We start from the raw sequence: 12,710 nt of genomic DNA on the forward strand, positions 1-12,710 counted from the left end.
TGAATTTAGAACAGGGATTCTCCAGCTGTACTGTTGAACGAACAAGCATTACCACATTGTTGCAGATAGGAACTGTGTGGCTTGAGGGGTAACCCCATATAAATATTTTGGGAAGTCACTATACTTTCCCCACTGTACAAAAGATCATGGAGCTTATACAACAGAAGTTATGCATACAACGTGCCCAACACCAAGAATGCTTTGTAAAGCAGAATTTTAAAACATGTATTTACAACTTATATATTCAAAGCTTTTTTCACTGCAAATACTATATCCTTCACTTGAGGTATGCTGTTATCCTCTAAGAGTTTTGCATAAGGCATGGGGACATCAGCACCGGTGACACGCACAGCTGGAGCATCCAAGTAGTTAAAGGCAGGCCCTGAAACAGAAGACAGTGTCAGCTTGCCAAGTACTGTGGTTTCGTCTTGATTCAATTTCTGATTCTTTCTCTATTTAAGCAATTTTGTTCCTGTAGCTCTAATTTTCCAGAAAGCAGTGTTCTGGCTTGTGTTCATGCACTCTGGGGTTCGGTCATCCACCCTGTGAAAATCTCTAGAGCAAGGCAGCTCCAGCTCGTGTGATGTAACCCCTAACTCTGCCTTTGCCTGGCTTCATCAAGAATTATCAGCATTTAGAGTAGGGAATGAGATCAATGTGCTGTGAAACTCAGTACCTTCCATGATCCTGGCACAGATTTCAGCTCCTACTCCAAACTGGGGCCAACCTCCTTCCACAGTTACCAGATGGTTTGTCTTGACCACGCTGGCTTCCACTGTTTCGATGTCCATCGGTCGAATGGTTCGCAGGTTTATAACCTGGGGGAGAAGGGACAGTGTGAGCCTTGGTGTGATCTGAGCCTCTCACTCACCACTGTTTGGGTACAGTGCCCTTTCAGCTGTTCTGACTCCTAAGACAACTCTTAATAAAATTTCTAACTCAGAAATGTGAAAGGCACTTGCTGTTAAGGCACCTTCAAGTATTAAGACCCTTGAAATTAATAGACTGAAGTTTTGCAGAACTTGAACAAGAAGATGCTACTTTTCCCCTCCACTTCAGGGAAAAAGTAACCCAAACCCCACTCACCTCACACTCTACACCTTCTTTAGAAAGCACAGTAGCTGCCTCCAGACAATGGCCAACAGGTCTTGAGTGCGCCACTAATGTAACATGAGTTCCTAGAACAGAAAAAAGTGTTTTGAGATTTAAAGCTTTTTTCTAGACCTCAGGCTCCTTTCAAGGTAGCATGAGGATTCACTTACAAATTTAAGATTCTTAGGTTTATTTAAAATACTGAGCCCAGACATAGTATGAAGAGAGAAAGGACCATGTTAAGACACAAATTTTATCCTTGAATTCAGGGAACTGAAGAGGTATTTAGTATAGCTTTCAGATTATCCTATTCAAATGTTCATACAATTCAGAACTAAATTATGAACAAGTGGGCTGAAGCACTACAGTGATCTCTTTTTGCATTTTTTACTACAATTACATACTTAGGTGAGGAAAAAACTGTTTCAACCATCACCTACCCAATCTCTATACTACAGAATAAATCCTTCATGGAATCCTTTAGAAGGGTATAGTTTAAGCTCAGATATGGTCCATCAGGTGATAGTTCCTTTTAAGGGCAACAGAACATGAAACCACACTACTAAATAAAGGAACATTTGAACATTTAACATTTAAAATACTTTTCTGTGCCCCACGATAGCAGTACCCTGAATAGCCAAGAGGTTAAGAAAAGGCTCCAAGCATGTCAGTAAGGAAACAAATGTATTCTCAGCTTACCTGGCCTTTCTATTTTAGCTTTTCCAATGGGAATAACAAAATCCTTTGACTGTGCCTGTTCAGACATTTCAAAGGGAACACCATACAGTAATTCACTTTCCAGCATCACAACTAGAAGGAAACATATCTGGATTAGTGTGTACACCTGCAGGCACAGGCCTGCACTGACCATTAACAGTCCTGCAGCTCAAGACAGTAAACCCATCCAGGCAATAAAGGAGTGAGGAATATATTTGCAGAAGTAGTTAAAAAAAATAGGAAATCTAAGTCTTTACTTCAGTTATTAATTATTTAAAAAACTTCTACAACTACTCTGAAAAGAGGTCCAGTATTTTACTTTTGGTACATGACAGTACAATCACTAATTTTAGAAAGGTCTCATGTTTTTAAATTCATGTTTGTGGAAAACAAAGACAAAGGTCACCCTGCTCTTGAATAAGGATATTCTGAATTCATCATTTGAACTTTGTTATTTGTAAAATTGAGTTACATAGGCACTATATATGCAGAACTCCTCCTAACTAATCTTCACCCTTTTTAACCCTTTTATGATTTATAATTGCTCCCAGGTTTTCTGGCTGATAACAGACTAGCACTAAAACTGTGCACCTGGCAGCAGCACAAAATCTACTGTTAGCATGGCAGGGGACTGCAAGGGAAAGCATGAATCCCTCTGTGTCTTTTTACACACCCTAAAACTGCAGTAAATCAACTACAAGCGCTTTATGGTTTAACCACTTTTTGCGGGGAAAAACAGACATTCCTTAGGACTGAGTGGCAGGCATTGCTAGGAGCTGCTGGTGCTCACCTGGATTATCATCGCGGATGGAGGATTTGAGCAGCCCTTTGGCATCCTCTGAGCTCCAGGGACTGACGACTTTGAGGCCGGGGCAGTGGCCGTACCAGGCAGCGAAGCACTGCGAGTGCTGGGCGGCCACGCCCGCCGAGGCGCCGTTGGGCCCGCGGAACACGATGGGCACGGAGATGGAGCCGGCAGACATGTAGCAGGTCTTGGCAGCAGAGTTGATAACCTGATCGATTGCTTGCATGGAGAAGTTGAATGTCATGAACTCGCACACTGGTCTCAACCCTGCCTATTAAATATATTGAAATGTATTTTTTACATCAAAACGTGAAGTATGGTTGTTTTTTTTTTACAAAAAAACAGTACAATTTTAAAAGCAGAAGTAGAGGAATGCAAATGTACAAACCATAGCAGCACCGACAGCGATTCCTGCAAAGCCCATCTGAAAGAGAAGGAAACCAAGGGATAAGGACCAGGGAGCAGCTGACGGAGGGATCACCAGGGTAGGAGACAGAGCAGCCTTACCTCGGATATCGGAGTGTCGATCACCCTTTTGTCCCCGTACTTCTTCCAGAGACCCCTGGAGATCTGCAGGGTAGGGGAAAGGAGTCAGGGCCCGCCTGAAGCCCCTTCCTGGGCCAATAACGTCTCCCTCATACCTTGTAGGCGCCATCGTACTGTGCCACCTCCTCGCCCAGCAGGAAGACGCGCTCGTCCCTCTCCAGCTCCTCATCCAGCGCCTGGTTCAGCGCGTCCCGCACCGTCACCTGCGAGACAGCGGCGGGCGGGCTGGGCGGGGACACGCTCCCCACTCGCCGGGAGTCACCTCAGCCCGCAGCTAAAGTCACCTCACCGCCCGCCCGCCCTGGGGCCGGACCCTCCCCGTTACCTGTATGGCGGCGGGCGCAGACAGGCGGAGGCCCCTGCGCTGCTGGAGCCGCTGCAGCGGGGCGCCGGCGTTGCGGCCGTGCGGGGCGAGGCGGGCGCCCAACGCCAGGTGCCGCAGAGCCGCCGCAGCCGCCGCCATCTTGCCCGTGTCCTCTCGCCCTGCGGCCGCCTGGCCCCGCCTCCGCCGCTCTCGCGAGAGCGTCCGCGGCGCGCGCGCGGTGGCGAGACGCGCGCGGCCTTTTCGCGCCACTTCCGGCACCGGGGCCGTGCGGGGACCCCCGCGGGGCCGCGCGTGGCGCGCGCCCCAACGCCCCGCCCGCGGCCCCGGCCGGGCCCGCGCAGCCCCGCGGGGACGCGCCCGCGGGGACGGGCCGGCACCGCCGGGCCGACGCCGCCGGGCGGCCCTGAGGGCGGCGGGAACGCGCGTCCCGGCCGCGCCCGCCCGCCCCGCCCCGTCACGGACCGCCGGGGCGGGGCTCGCCAGGACACTCCCCCGCGCCGTCCCCGCCCGCGCCGGCGGCTCCGCTCCGGGCTCGGGCACAGTCCCCGCCGCCGCTGCCGCCGGGCTCCGCCTCAGCGCCGAGAGCTGCGCCGTGAGTGGCGGGCCGGGCGGGGGGCGCGGGCCCGAGCCCCGGGGCTGCCCCGGCTCGGGGGGCGGTGCGGGCGGGGGCCGCGGCGGGAGCGGGGCAGGTGCCGGCCGGGCTCGGGGCCGGGCCGGGCACAGCGAGCGGAGCCCCGGCATCGGAGGCGATGGGACGGGTGCTCCGGGGCTCCCGTTCCCGGCGGGCGCGGTGCGGGTGCCCGGCGGTGATTCCTGCAGGGAGGATCGGGGAGCCGTGGGCTTTGCTCCGGGAGGGGAGCGGGTCCTGCTGCTCTGGGGAGGGGAGGCAGAGCTGGGACCCTGTTTTGGGGTGGGGGTGAGGCCGTGGACCCTTGGGTCACCTGCGGGGAGAGACGCAGAATGGGTTCATTCCCAGCATCTTTGCTGAATCACTGTGATCTGGGGGAGAGTTCTTTTACCACGATCTCGTTGGCTCCTCTGGGATGGAAACGGGCACTTCCCGGCTCCCGGTGGACCCCACTCTGGGTTTCAGGGGGGATTCTGTCCCAGCTTGCTGTCACTCTTTGCTCCGTGTGTGTGCTTAGCCCCATCAGCGTGTGCAGGGAGTCTCGGTGTTTGGCACCTGCCTGCCGCCAAAACTGTTCAGAGATGTTTCCTCATTGGAAAAACACTGGTTAATATCACAGAAGCAAAGCACGTGGATAAGCTCCAATTATTATCACAGGTCCTGGAAGCCTGAGTGCCCTGGGTTGCTTCAGCAGGGCCTGGCTGGATATTAGAATTCTCCTTTGAGTCTCTTATAGGAGAGCCAAAGTCATATGGGATGTGGGCTCTACCAGCAAGAAGCAATTTAAATAAAGGTTTGGCATCGGGACTTAAAACACTATGCAATGGAGATCCTTGGGGGAAGGATGGAAACTATAGTGAAGCAATTAAACATAAAGGAGTAAAAATGTTGAGTGGCTGGTGTGAGCATTTTTCCATCCTGCCTGAGGTAAAGACTGAGTATTAGTAAAAAACAACTCAAGAAAAGCAAGAACTAAGCTAACTTTTAATAAACTGCATTAGTCATGATAAGCTTGACATGTGTAGAAGGTGGTAGGTGCTTTCTTTGGTGAAGCTGATCTGCTGAATTACCAGAAGATTTGGTAACTGGTTCTTTTGAGAGCGCTCCTCCTCACTCCCCTGGTTAGGGTGGCACAGAGCTGGAGCTCTGCAGACTGTCAGCTCGCTGTAGTTTGGTGGAGAGCAGTCAGCACTGGTGCTGCTCAGTGTTTGTCAGTTCAGGTGAGTCACCAATAATTTACAGTAAGAAGTTGCCTTTCAAATGTTCTGACTGGCTGGGAAAGAGAGAGTTGTCCCTGTGCCACATAACTGTTCTCGGGGATGGAGTTTCTTCTCATCTTGTGAGATGTAAGTGCAAGAGGCAGGGAGCTCACAAAGGGGGTGAGTAGTTGAAATGCCAAGTGTATGTCAGAGTTTTACCTTGCTCTTTTTTAATTTTTAAGTTGCTGCTGCTAAAATTCCTTCCATGTCTCTACTAACATAGGAATCAAAGGTAACTCTTCAGGTTAAACAGCCCGTGCTGTAATATTGATATCAAACTGCCCATGAAGACTATTGCCACAAGTAAATCCCTTAATTATTTTGTTTGAAAAACTAGATGAAGAACATTTGGAGCAAATCAGGTGATCTGTGCCTTTTGACTTACAAGGGCTTGGTGTATTTCTGCTCCTCCTTTGAGTAACTGCACAGGAGTGGTGGTAGCCTGTGGTCCCAGCAGTGCAAATGCCTGGCAGTGCTGCTGGCATCCCCTGGCTGGCTTGAACGTGTTTGTGTCTGTGTGTGTCTGTGTGTGTGTTTTCACAGATGCAGACATTCATCTGACTCTTAAATGCTTTCTTTGAATTTCAGCTTGCAAACTGGTTTGCAGCTCTGTTCTGGGAGAAGCCCTGCTGGAGTTAGTGGCACTACCTGTTGCAGCAGCACTGCTGATAAACAGCCTTGTAATCCTCTGAGTCATAACATGAAATAAGAGTGAGCGTTTTATAAATGCAGGTATCCAGTTTGGTGTGTTGAGTATAAAGTGATGACTTGAGTGCTTTTCTCGCTCCTCATTGTGCCATTCCAGTTCTGGCTGTGCTGAGCTGTGGCAGGAGCCCCAGTGACCGTGTCACTGCTGGGTGTCCCCTCCCTGCACACAGAGCGGTGTCACGACAGCAGGACTGTGGTTTGACACCATCTCTGCACTTCTGCTCCCACCAGAGAGGGACATCCTGTTTGGCTTAACTGTCAGCAATTTGTCTGACTGAATTTCACTTGAAATATTTTTTGTGGTTATCAAACATAGGCTGCCTTGGGATACGACTGTGTGTCATCTGTAATTTGCTGTCTGGACAGGAGTAGCTGCGCTGGCAAGCCTGTCCCTGCGTGCAGTCCATTGGTGTGTGACACAAGGACAGAGCTGGCTCCAGGCTGCCTGTGCTGGGGGATGGATGGAGTGTCTGCCCACCCCCACTGATGATCACTGTTCCATTCTGCAAGGATTTAAAGCATCATTGAAAGGGCACCATCATGAAGGGCATCCATCCTCACCTTGCTGTGAAGTGGTTGGCGAGTCCTTAGCTCAGGTTGTACCCAAACCCTGTGAAATTGTCTAGAAATTCAGAGCTCCCAGGCTGATGAGGGAAGTAGTGAACAGTTGGGATCACACTGGGGCATCCTGATACCATCCTTCCATGTGGCTCATCTTGCTTCAGCAGTGGTTTGTCAGGGAGGTCTTTTTTTGCCTTGTGGTTCTGGGTCCTTACACAAAGGTCAGAGATTTCTCCATGCCCCTTCTGTGTTGAGGGCTTGGTTTGTTTCAGATAATTGCTCTTGTAAATTATTCACTCCGGTGTTACACAGCACTGCTGTGATCAAAGATTAAATCATGCTTTTGCACAGGCTTGCACTGTCATCTCTTTCTTTCCCTGATGAAGTCTTGATTCATCTGTACTGGACTTACATGTGACCAAAATAACATAATCTTCACCAGTTAAAATAACACTGATGGACATCTCTGTTTTTGAAATATTCTAGATGAGTAATTTGAGGTAATTTTATTAAGACTGCAGATCTCTTCTGTCATGATTACTGGTGAGGTTTCTGGCTGCCTGCATCATTTCACTTTCAAGTGAGTATTGGAAACCTGTACCAGTCTCATATGGTTTTAATGCATCTGCATGTTATCCTTGTCTTGTACTTGACCAGAATAACAACTTAAAGTGCTACAATTTAAAAGATCTGGTCTATTGCTAAAAGTTTACGAACTGCACTTGAGTGACAATTAAAGAAAAACACCTCAAAACCAAAAAACCAAACCAACCAACCAAAAAACCACCCAGAAACCCAAACAAGCCCCCTGCTAAAAACATAACAGAAACAAACCAAAACCAAACAACAAAACCCTGAAAGAATTCTCTTCTTGATTTTTGAGTAGTTAAAAAAAATAATTACAGAAGTTGGCAAAAGAGCTGGTGTTCCAGGTTTATCTGCTGTCGGGGGATGTGCTTTAATGTACTCTCTTGAGGCATGCTCTGTCTCTAATTTGTAAAAATAGGATCCTGGTATGACTTGTTCTGTATCTTAGTATTCCTTAGTCTTCTATTGTCTGACCTCACTATTTTCATATACTGATTTTGGTTTTTTTCACTCTTTAATCCACTGAGATGCAGCTGGGGCTATGCTTGTTCTGCTGGGTCCCAAAGACCTGACCTGCTGGACACTGTTTTGCCCAGGCTGTGAATTTGGGCAGGGCACAGAGAGGTGGGATGTGCTGCCTTGTTTTGGGGTGAATGAAACCAACCTCATTTCCGAGGAATGAGAAGGGCAAATTATCTTTTTTTTGCTTGGGAATTAACTGTGAACATTCAGTTGTTGTGGAATGTGGGGCTCTGGCTAAATCTTCATGCTGCCTTTAGCTGGGTGGCTGTATGTTGAAGTTTGTTAGTAAAGAGGATGGGACCAGAAGTCTTGGGAACTGTGTGGTCTTTTAAGATGTAAAAATAAACAAAGCTGAGAAGCTCTACCCTACTTAAAACAGGCTGACCTAAATTTTCAGGAGTTCTAGCAGAGAGGCAGGCTCTGGGTAGGAATAAAGGCTTACTGATGACTGGATTCCCTGTCCTTCCATTGCTTGGCATGGTTGACAGGCACCTTTGGCAAATCAAAACTGGTGTCTGAGGTCATTCACTTCCCCCTTCCCCAAGTTGCACAACCTGGCTGTGGATTTGCCTTGTGCTCGTGTGGACAGTCCCCTTGTTATGCAAGTCAGCAGTTGAGCATCTTCTGGGAAGTCACAGCATGAATCTCTTCTCAAATTGCTTTTGTTGCAGTGTGTTGACAACATGTTAGATGCCTCTGGCTTGTCCCTACAGAGATTTTGAGAGTAGGTGTCTGGGAAGTCCATTCATACTCTGTCTGTAGATTAATGTTGTTGCTATCAGTTGCAGTTCTCGACTACAGAATTATTAATTCCACAGTGAGAGGTTTTTTCTTAGTGTTTACTGACTTTCATGCTTGATTTATTTTTCTGAGCAGTTTGAAGCTGGAGCATGGGAATGTTGACTAACGGATCATGTGTGACCTCAGAGGTGGCTAAATAAACTTTTTTAATTGGGAAAATGACATTTCAAAGTACTCACAGTTTCCCAGGTGAAAGGTTGCTTGTGAACATGTATTACCCTCAAAGGCACATTGCTTGTTATTCATAAAAACTGGGATGTTCAGGCAACCAGTGGCTGTGTGTGCTCCAGAGACAGTCCTGTGGGTAATGTGATGGGAGAAGGAGGGAAAAGTGGGTTTGCAGATTCTCCTGCTAACGTGACTTTGTAGCTGAATGCTTTCCTGGCAGAGAACCTGCCTTAGATTGGAAAGTATTCCCCTTAGTGTTCTTGTAGGTACTGATGGTCTGCAATGTTTTGTTCTTTTTGTGTGTGCTTTTTCCTGCAGAGAAATAAGAGGAGGAAAATTGTGTATCCTTTGAGCAGCCTTCTGTTAAACTTGGAATACCACAGCTCAAGCACTTGAACAGATGGATAATGGAGACTGGGGATATATGGTGAGTGCAAGTGTGCACTGTGCACTACAACTGGGCTTCCAAGGTCTTGCAGCAAGAATCCTTCCAGATCTGCCTTCTGTAGATCCAGAGCTTCAGTTGTGAGAGAGGGAAAACTATTCCTGTTAAAGCACTTTACAACAGCTTACTCACCTTTCCTGGAGTGCTGCACCTCCTGTGCAGTTTGAAGGGAGTGCCCAGGTTCACATTGGCTAGGGATGATCAGCCAGGACTGAACTGATGCCTTGAGCTCACTGTTACCATTTTCCTAACATAAAAGCTGAAAATAGTTTGTGCTTCCTGCTTATCACTTTAAGGACCTTGTAATTTTTATTTATTGAGAAAAGTATTTTTCCTTGTAAACCTTGTCTCAAACTAGACAAGCACATCTTATTTTTCATCCCTTCTCATTCTGCTGCCATGCATATGTCTCTTTTCTCTGGCTGGCTGCAGTCCTGGTTGTTAGAGTTGGTGGCCAGATGGGATTTATGTTCTTTTCTCTCTTGCTTCCTCATGTGCTATCTGGTATCTGATACAGACTGGTTTGTGCTCTGCCCTCTACTTTTATGCAGCATGCTAACTTGTTAATAAATATTTCTTTCTAGAGTTAAAAGCTGAAAGTTATTTTTCCCCTTGCCTGTTTTAATGAAACCTCGGAGCCAAAACCTGGATTATTTTGGTTGTGACCTCTTGGTCCTATGTTTAACCCTGCATTGTCTTCCTCTTTTGAGGCATAAAAAGAGGCTTAACATTTGTTTGGCTTATTTTTTTCTTTCTTTTTTTTTTTTAATTTTGATTTTGTTCTGGAATGAGAGACAGATTATGAAAGTAAGGAACATTGCTGGGCCTCATTCTGACTAACTTGTTCTTCAGGAAATTTCTCTGCTCTCATTTCCCCATCTGTAGAATAGGAAAAAACTTGCTGCCCAAATGCTAAACTTGCTCCTGTGACAGTAGCTGAGTTGTTAAGATTTCTAAAGCATTCTGGAAATGTGCATTCTGCATGCTAAGTATCATCCTGTCTCATTGCCAGTTGTGCCTTGTTGCTAGGTGGCTCAGATTTGTTCAGGTTTGAGCAGCCCTTAGAGGCACTGAACGGGAGAAGTGTGATTTCCCCCCAGTTTTCCAGCAGTATTTGCTGTGTGTGTCAGCAAGGTGATCGAATCTTCTTGTTGGGGCTTGATAAACTCTGCAATTTCTCTCTTTCTAGATGACTGATCCAGTCACGCTAAATGTGGGTGGACACATGTATACGACCTCCCTCACCACTCTAACGAGATATCCTGACTCAATGCTCGGGGCCATGTTCAGGGGAGACTTCCCCACTGCCAGGGACTCTCAGGGCAATTACTTTATTGACAGAGATGGACCACTTTTCCGTTATGTTCTTAACTTTTTAAGGACCTCAGAGCTCACTTTGCCACTGGACTTCAAGGAGTTTGACCTGCTCCGGAAGGAAGCAGACTTCTATCAGATTGAACCCTTAATTCAGTGTCTTAATGACCCCAAGCCGCTGTATCCCGTGGATACCTTTGAGGAGGTGGTGGAGCTGTCCAGCACCAGGAAGCTTTCCAAGTACTCCAACCCAGTGGCTGTGATCATCACGCAGCTCACCATCACGACGAAAGTCCACGCGCTACTGGAAGGCATTTCAAACCACTTCACCAAGTGGAATAAGCACATGATGGACACCAGGGACTGCCAGGTGTCCTTCACCTTCGGGCCGTGCGATTACCACCAGGAAGTGTCGCTGCGGGTCCATCTCATGGAGTACATCACCAAGCAGGGCTTCACCATCAGGAACACCAGAGTCCATCACATGAGCGAGCGTGCCAACGAAAACACAGTGGAACACAACTGGACTTTCTGCAGACTGGCACGGAAAACAGATGACTGATCCTGACTCCGCAGGAGCCGCTTCAGTGATCAGCAACTTAATTGGACAGTGAACCAAGAGAGTCTGGATTTTGACTAAAGCAACAATGTGGGCTTTTTTTATACGACTATTTATTGTTTATCAGTGAGGACTGGAGGAGTTTCATTCTCTAGCAGCTCTGTTCTTTTGTCCAGTTCAGAAAAAAAAAACCGTGCATGTGCCTGTTCAGTCAAGACACCTTTTTGTTTGAAAGAGGGAGTCCGAAGAATCAGTACAATAGGGTATTTTGTGTCATTAACACAATTCTCTGACTCGACTCAAAGTGCTAAAATTACCTCTTGTTTAAATGGTTTCTAATCCATCTAATGCTATGACACTGGGAGCAAGAAACAAAAAAAAGATTTTAAAATGCAGTTGGGGAGAAGCTGCTATTGTGTAGACTAATTTAGTTTCTAAATCAATAAACAGTATTGTAATATTCTAGGAAAACAAATCCCACCCTTTAAAAGTACTTGATAAGTACAGTTTCTTACAGTTATGACAACTGTTTCTTTCTATGCATATAAATCAAGCAACCAAATATTATCTGTAGCCATGGAAATATGATTACAAATATTTATATTGGATTCTAAATGCAAAATGTCCCTGTGGTAGAATTCGTATTTTTAATGCCTGGTGCAATATTATTCCCAAGTGTAATGCCTGCCAGAAGAAGCTAATAAAAATGTGAAATACAGAATACTGTTTTGTATTTTCTTTTTGTCTTTTAGAGCTCTCATACTTAAAAAAACAAATCCAACCAAACCCCCCTCCCACCAATCCTATTTTTTTTGTGCTGCATAGTAGTTCAGGTGTTCTGGTAGGGCCCTAGTTTCTTCATTAACAATGTAATTTGCTCCTTTTTATGTTAATCAGTTGATTCAAATGTCTTCATTATAGACAAAGCTTGTATTCTGAGAACTGCTTTAGATTGATTGAAAGAAAGATGGCAAATATTTGTACTGGCTAAAGGGGTGGGAATGGAGGGAATGCAGAGCCCAATTACTTGGAGCTGCTAATAGAGTTGCCTGGTTTGTCAGCACTTTATGTAGTAACTTTATATATATATACTTGTAACTGCAGAATGCTTTTTCTGGTGATGTTCAAGTCAAGGTGCTCAAATTCTGTGACTCTACTCAATTTCATACAGACATTTCAACTTATCCTGGTCTCTTTGTCATAGTCATCAACAGAATTTCTGGTTTTGTTCTAACTTGATTGCAGCTGGGAGTAAGGGAGTTGGTATCAGTTTCGTGGAGTGGATCCTGCTCTCCCATGAGGTTATTGTCCAAAGTAGGTGGGAGTTTTCCATCCCATATCTGGCTCTAAAGGCCTGTCTTGGGGGGTATTTCTCTGTCATATTTTGTCTCCTCCTGTTCATACATTGCAGGTTTTTGACATACGTAATAAGAGGCAGCAGTGAGAGTTTTATTCTTGCTATCAAGGAGGAAGAGAAGCAGAACTGATGGAAACTCAGGAAAAGTTGTTTCTTTCTTGCAGCAAATGGTAAGAAATATCCGTGTTAACTGGCATTGAATTATAATCACAAGATGTTCTTTGCAACACTTCATTTAGGAGCAAATTAATGTCTGGCCTGGATCAGCCTGCCCTTTCCATAATTATGAAGTATAATAATTAGAGAAGCAGTATT

The 12,710-nt window shown here is 46.4% G+C and overlaps 3 protein-coding genes across 7 annotated transcripts in view; 2 read left to right on the plus strand and 1 right to left on the minus strand.

Moving 5' to 3' along the window:
- Positions 1 to 197: 197 nt before the first annotated feature.
- Positions 198 to 3,636, minus strand: PDHB (pyruvate dehydrogenase E1 subunit beta). The gene is made up of 9 exons (XM_079316700.1): positions 3,486 to 3,636; positions 3,256 to 3,363; positions 3,122 to 3,184; positions 3,003 to 3,038; positions 2,600 to 2,885; positions 1,792 to 1,902; positions 1,087 to 1,178; positions 677 to 818; positions 198 to 382 (listed from the first exon to the last, which is right to left on the minus strand). The coding sequence occupies exons 1-9, from the start codon at positions 3,621 to 3,623 to the stop codon at positions 237 to 239; spliced, it is 1,122 nt and encodes a 373-aa protein (XP_079172826.1). The 5' UTR covers positions 3,624 to 3,636; the 3' UTR covers positions 198 to 236.
- Positions 3,637 to 3,954: 318 nt separating this feature from the next.
- Positions 3,955 to 11,759, plus strand: KCTD6 (potassium channel tetramerization domain containing 6). Of its 5 annotated transcripts, XM_079316703.1 has the most exons (5): positions 3,955 to 4,077; positions 6,591 to 7,221; positions 7,763 to 7,853; positions 9,039 to 9,147; positions 10,355 to 11,759. In XM_079316703.1, the coding sequence occupies exons 4-5, from the start codon at positions 9,121 to 9,123 to the stop codon at positions 11,039 to 11,041; spliced, it is 714 nt and encodes a 237-aa protein (XP_079172829.1). In that variant the 5' UTR covers positions 3,955 to 4,077; positions 6,591 to 7,221; positions 7,763 to 7,853; positions 9,039 to 9,120; the 3' UTR covers positions 11,042 to 11,759. The 5 variants fall into 5 exon arrangements, with proteins under 5 accessions (XP_079172829.1, XP_079172828.1, XP_079172831.1 ...); XM_079316705.1 differs by lacking the exon at positions 7,763 to 7,853 and having other exon boundaries at positions 3,962 to 4,077; positions 7,128 to 7,221; XM_079316706.1 differs by lacking the exons at positions 6,591 to 7,221; positions 7,763 to 7,853 and adding an exon at positions 5,961 to 6,104 and having other exon boundaries at positions 3,966 to 4,077.
- An 86-nt stretch (positions 11,760 to 11,845) lies between these two features.
- The window catches only part of LOC306807302 (uncharacterized protein), a gene marked incomplete at its 3' end in the record, with an annotated part of 38,143 nt that continues 37,278 nt past the window's right edge, over positions 11,846 to 12,710 (plus strand). The window contains exon 1 of the mRNA XM_079316711.1: positions 11,846 to 12,565. Coding sequence (XP_079172837.1) covers positions 12,525 to 12,565 — 41 coding nt within the window. The 5' untranslated portion in view covers positions 11,846 to 12,524. The remainder of the gene's footprint in view (positions 12,566 to 12,710) is intronic.

The sequence above is a fragment of the Erithacus rubecula genome (assembly GCF_903797595.1).
Source record: "Erithacus rubecula genome assembly, chromosome: 13".
NCBI lineage: Eukaryota > Metazoa > Chordata > Aves > Passeriformes > Muscicapidae > Erithacus > Erithacus rubecula.

Excerpts from the sequence above, each read along its gene's own strand:
- PDHB (XM_079316700.1), bottom strand. The coding sequence starts at position 3,623 with ATGGCGGCGGCTGCGGCGGCTCTGCGGCACCTGGCGTTGGGCGCCCGC. Across the intron at positions 3,364-3,485 it reads CTGCGCCCGCCGCCATACAG|GTGACGGTGCGGGACGCGCT; the intron begins GTAACGGGGAGG and ends GCTGTCTCGCAG. Across the intron at positions 1,179-1,791 it reads AGCTAAAATAGAAAGGCCAG|GAACTCATGTTACATTAGTG; the intron begins GTAAGCTGAGAA and ends TTTCTGTTCTAG.
- KCTD6 (XM_079316703.1), top strand. The coding sequence starts at position 9,121 with ATGGATAATGGAGACTGGGGATATATG. Across the intron at positions 9,148-10,354 it reads ATGGAGACTGGGGATATATG|ATGACTGATCCAGTCACGCT; the intron begins GTGAGTGCAAGT and ends CTCTCTTTCTAG.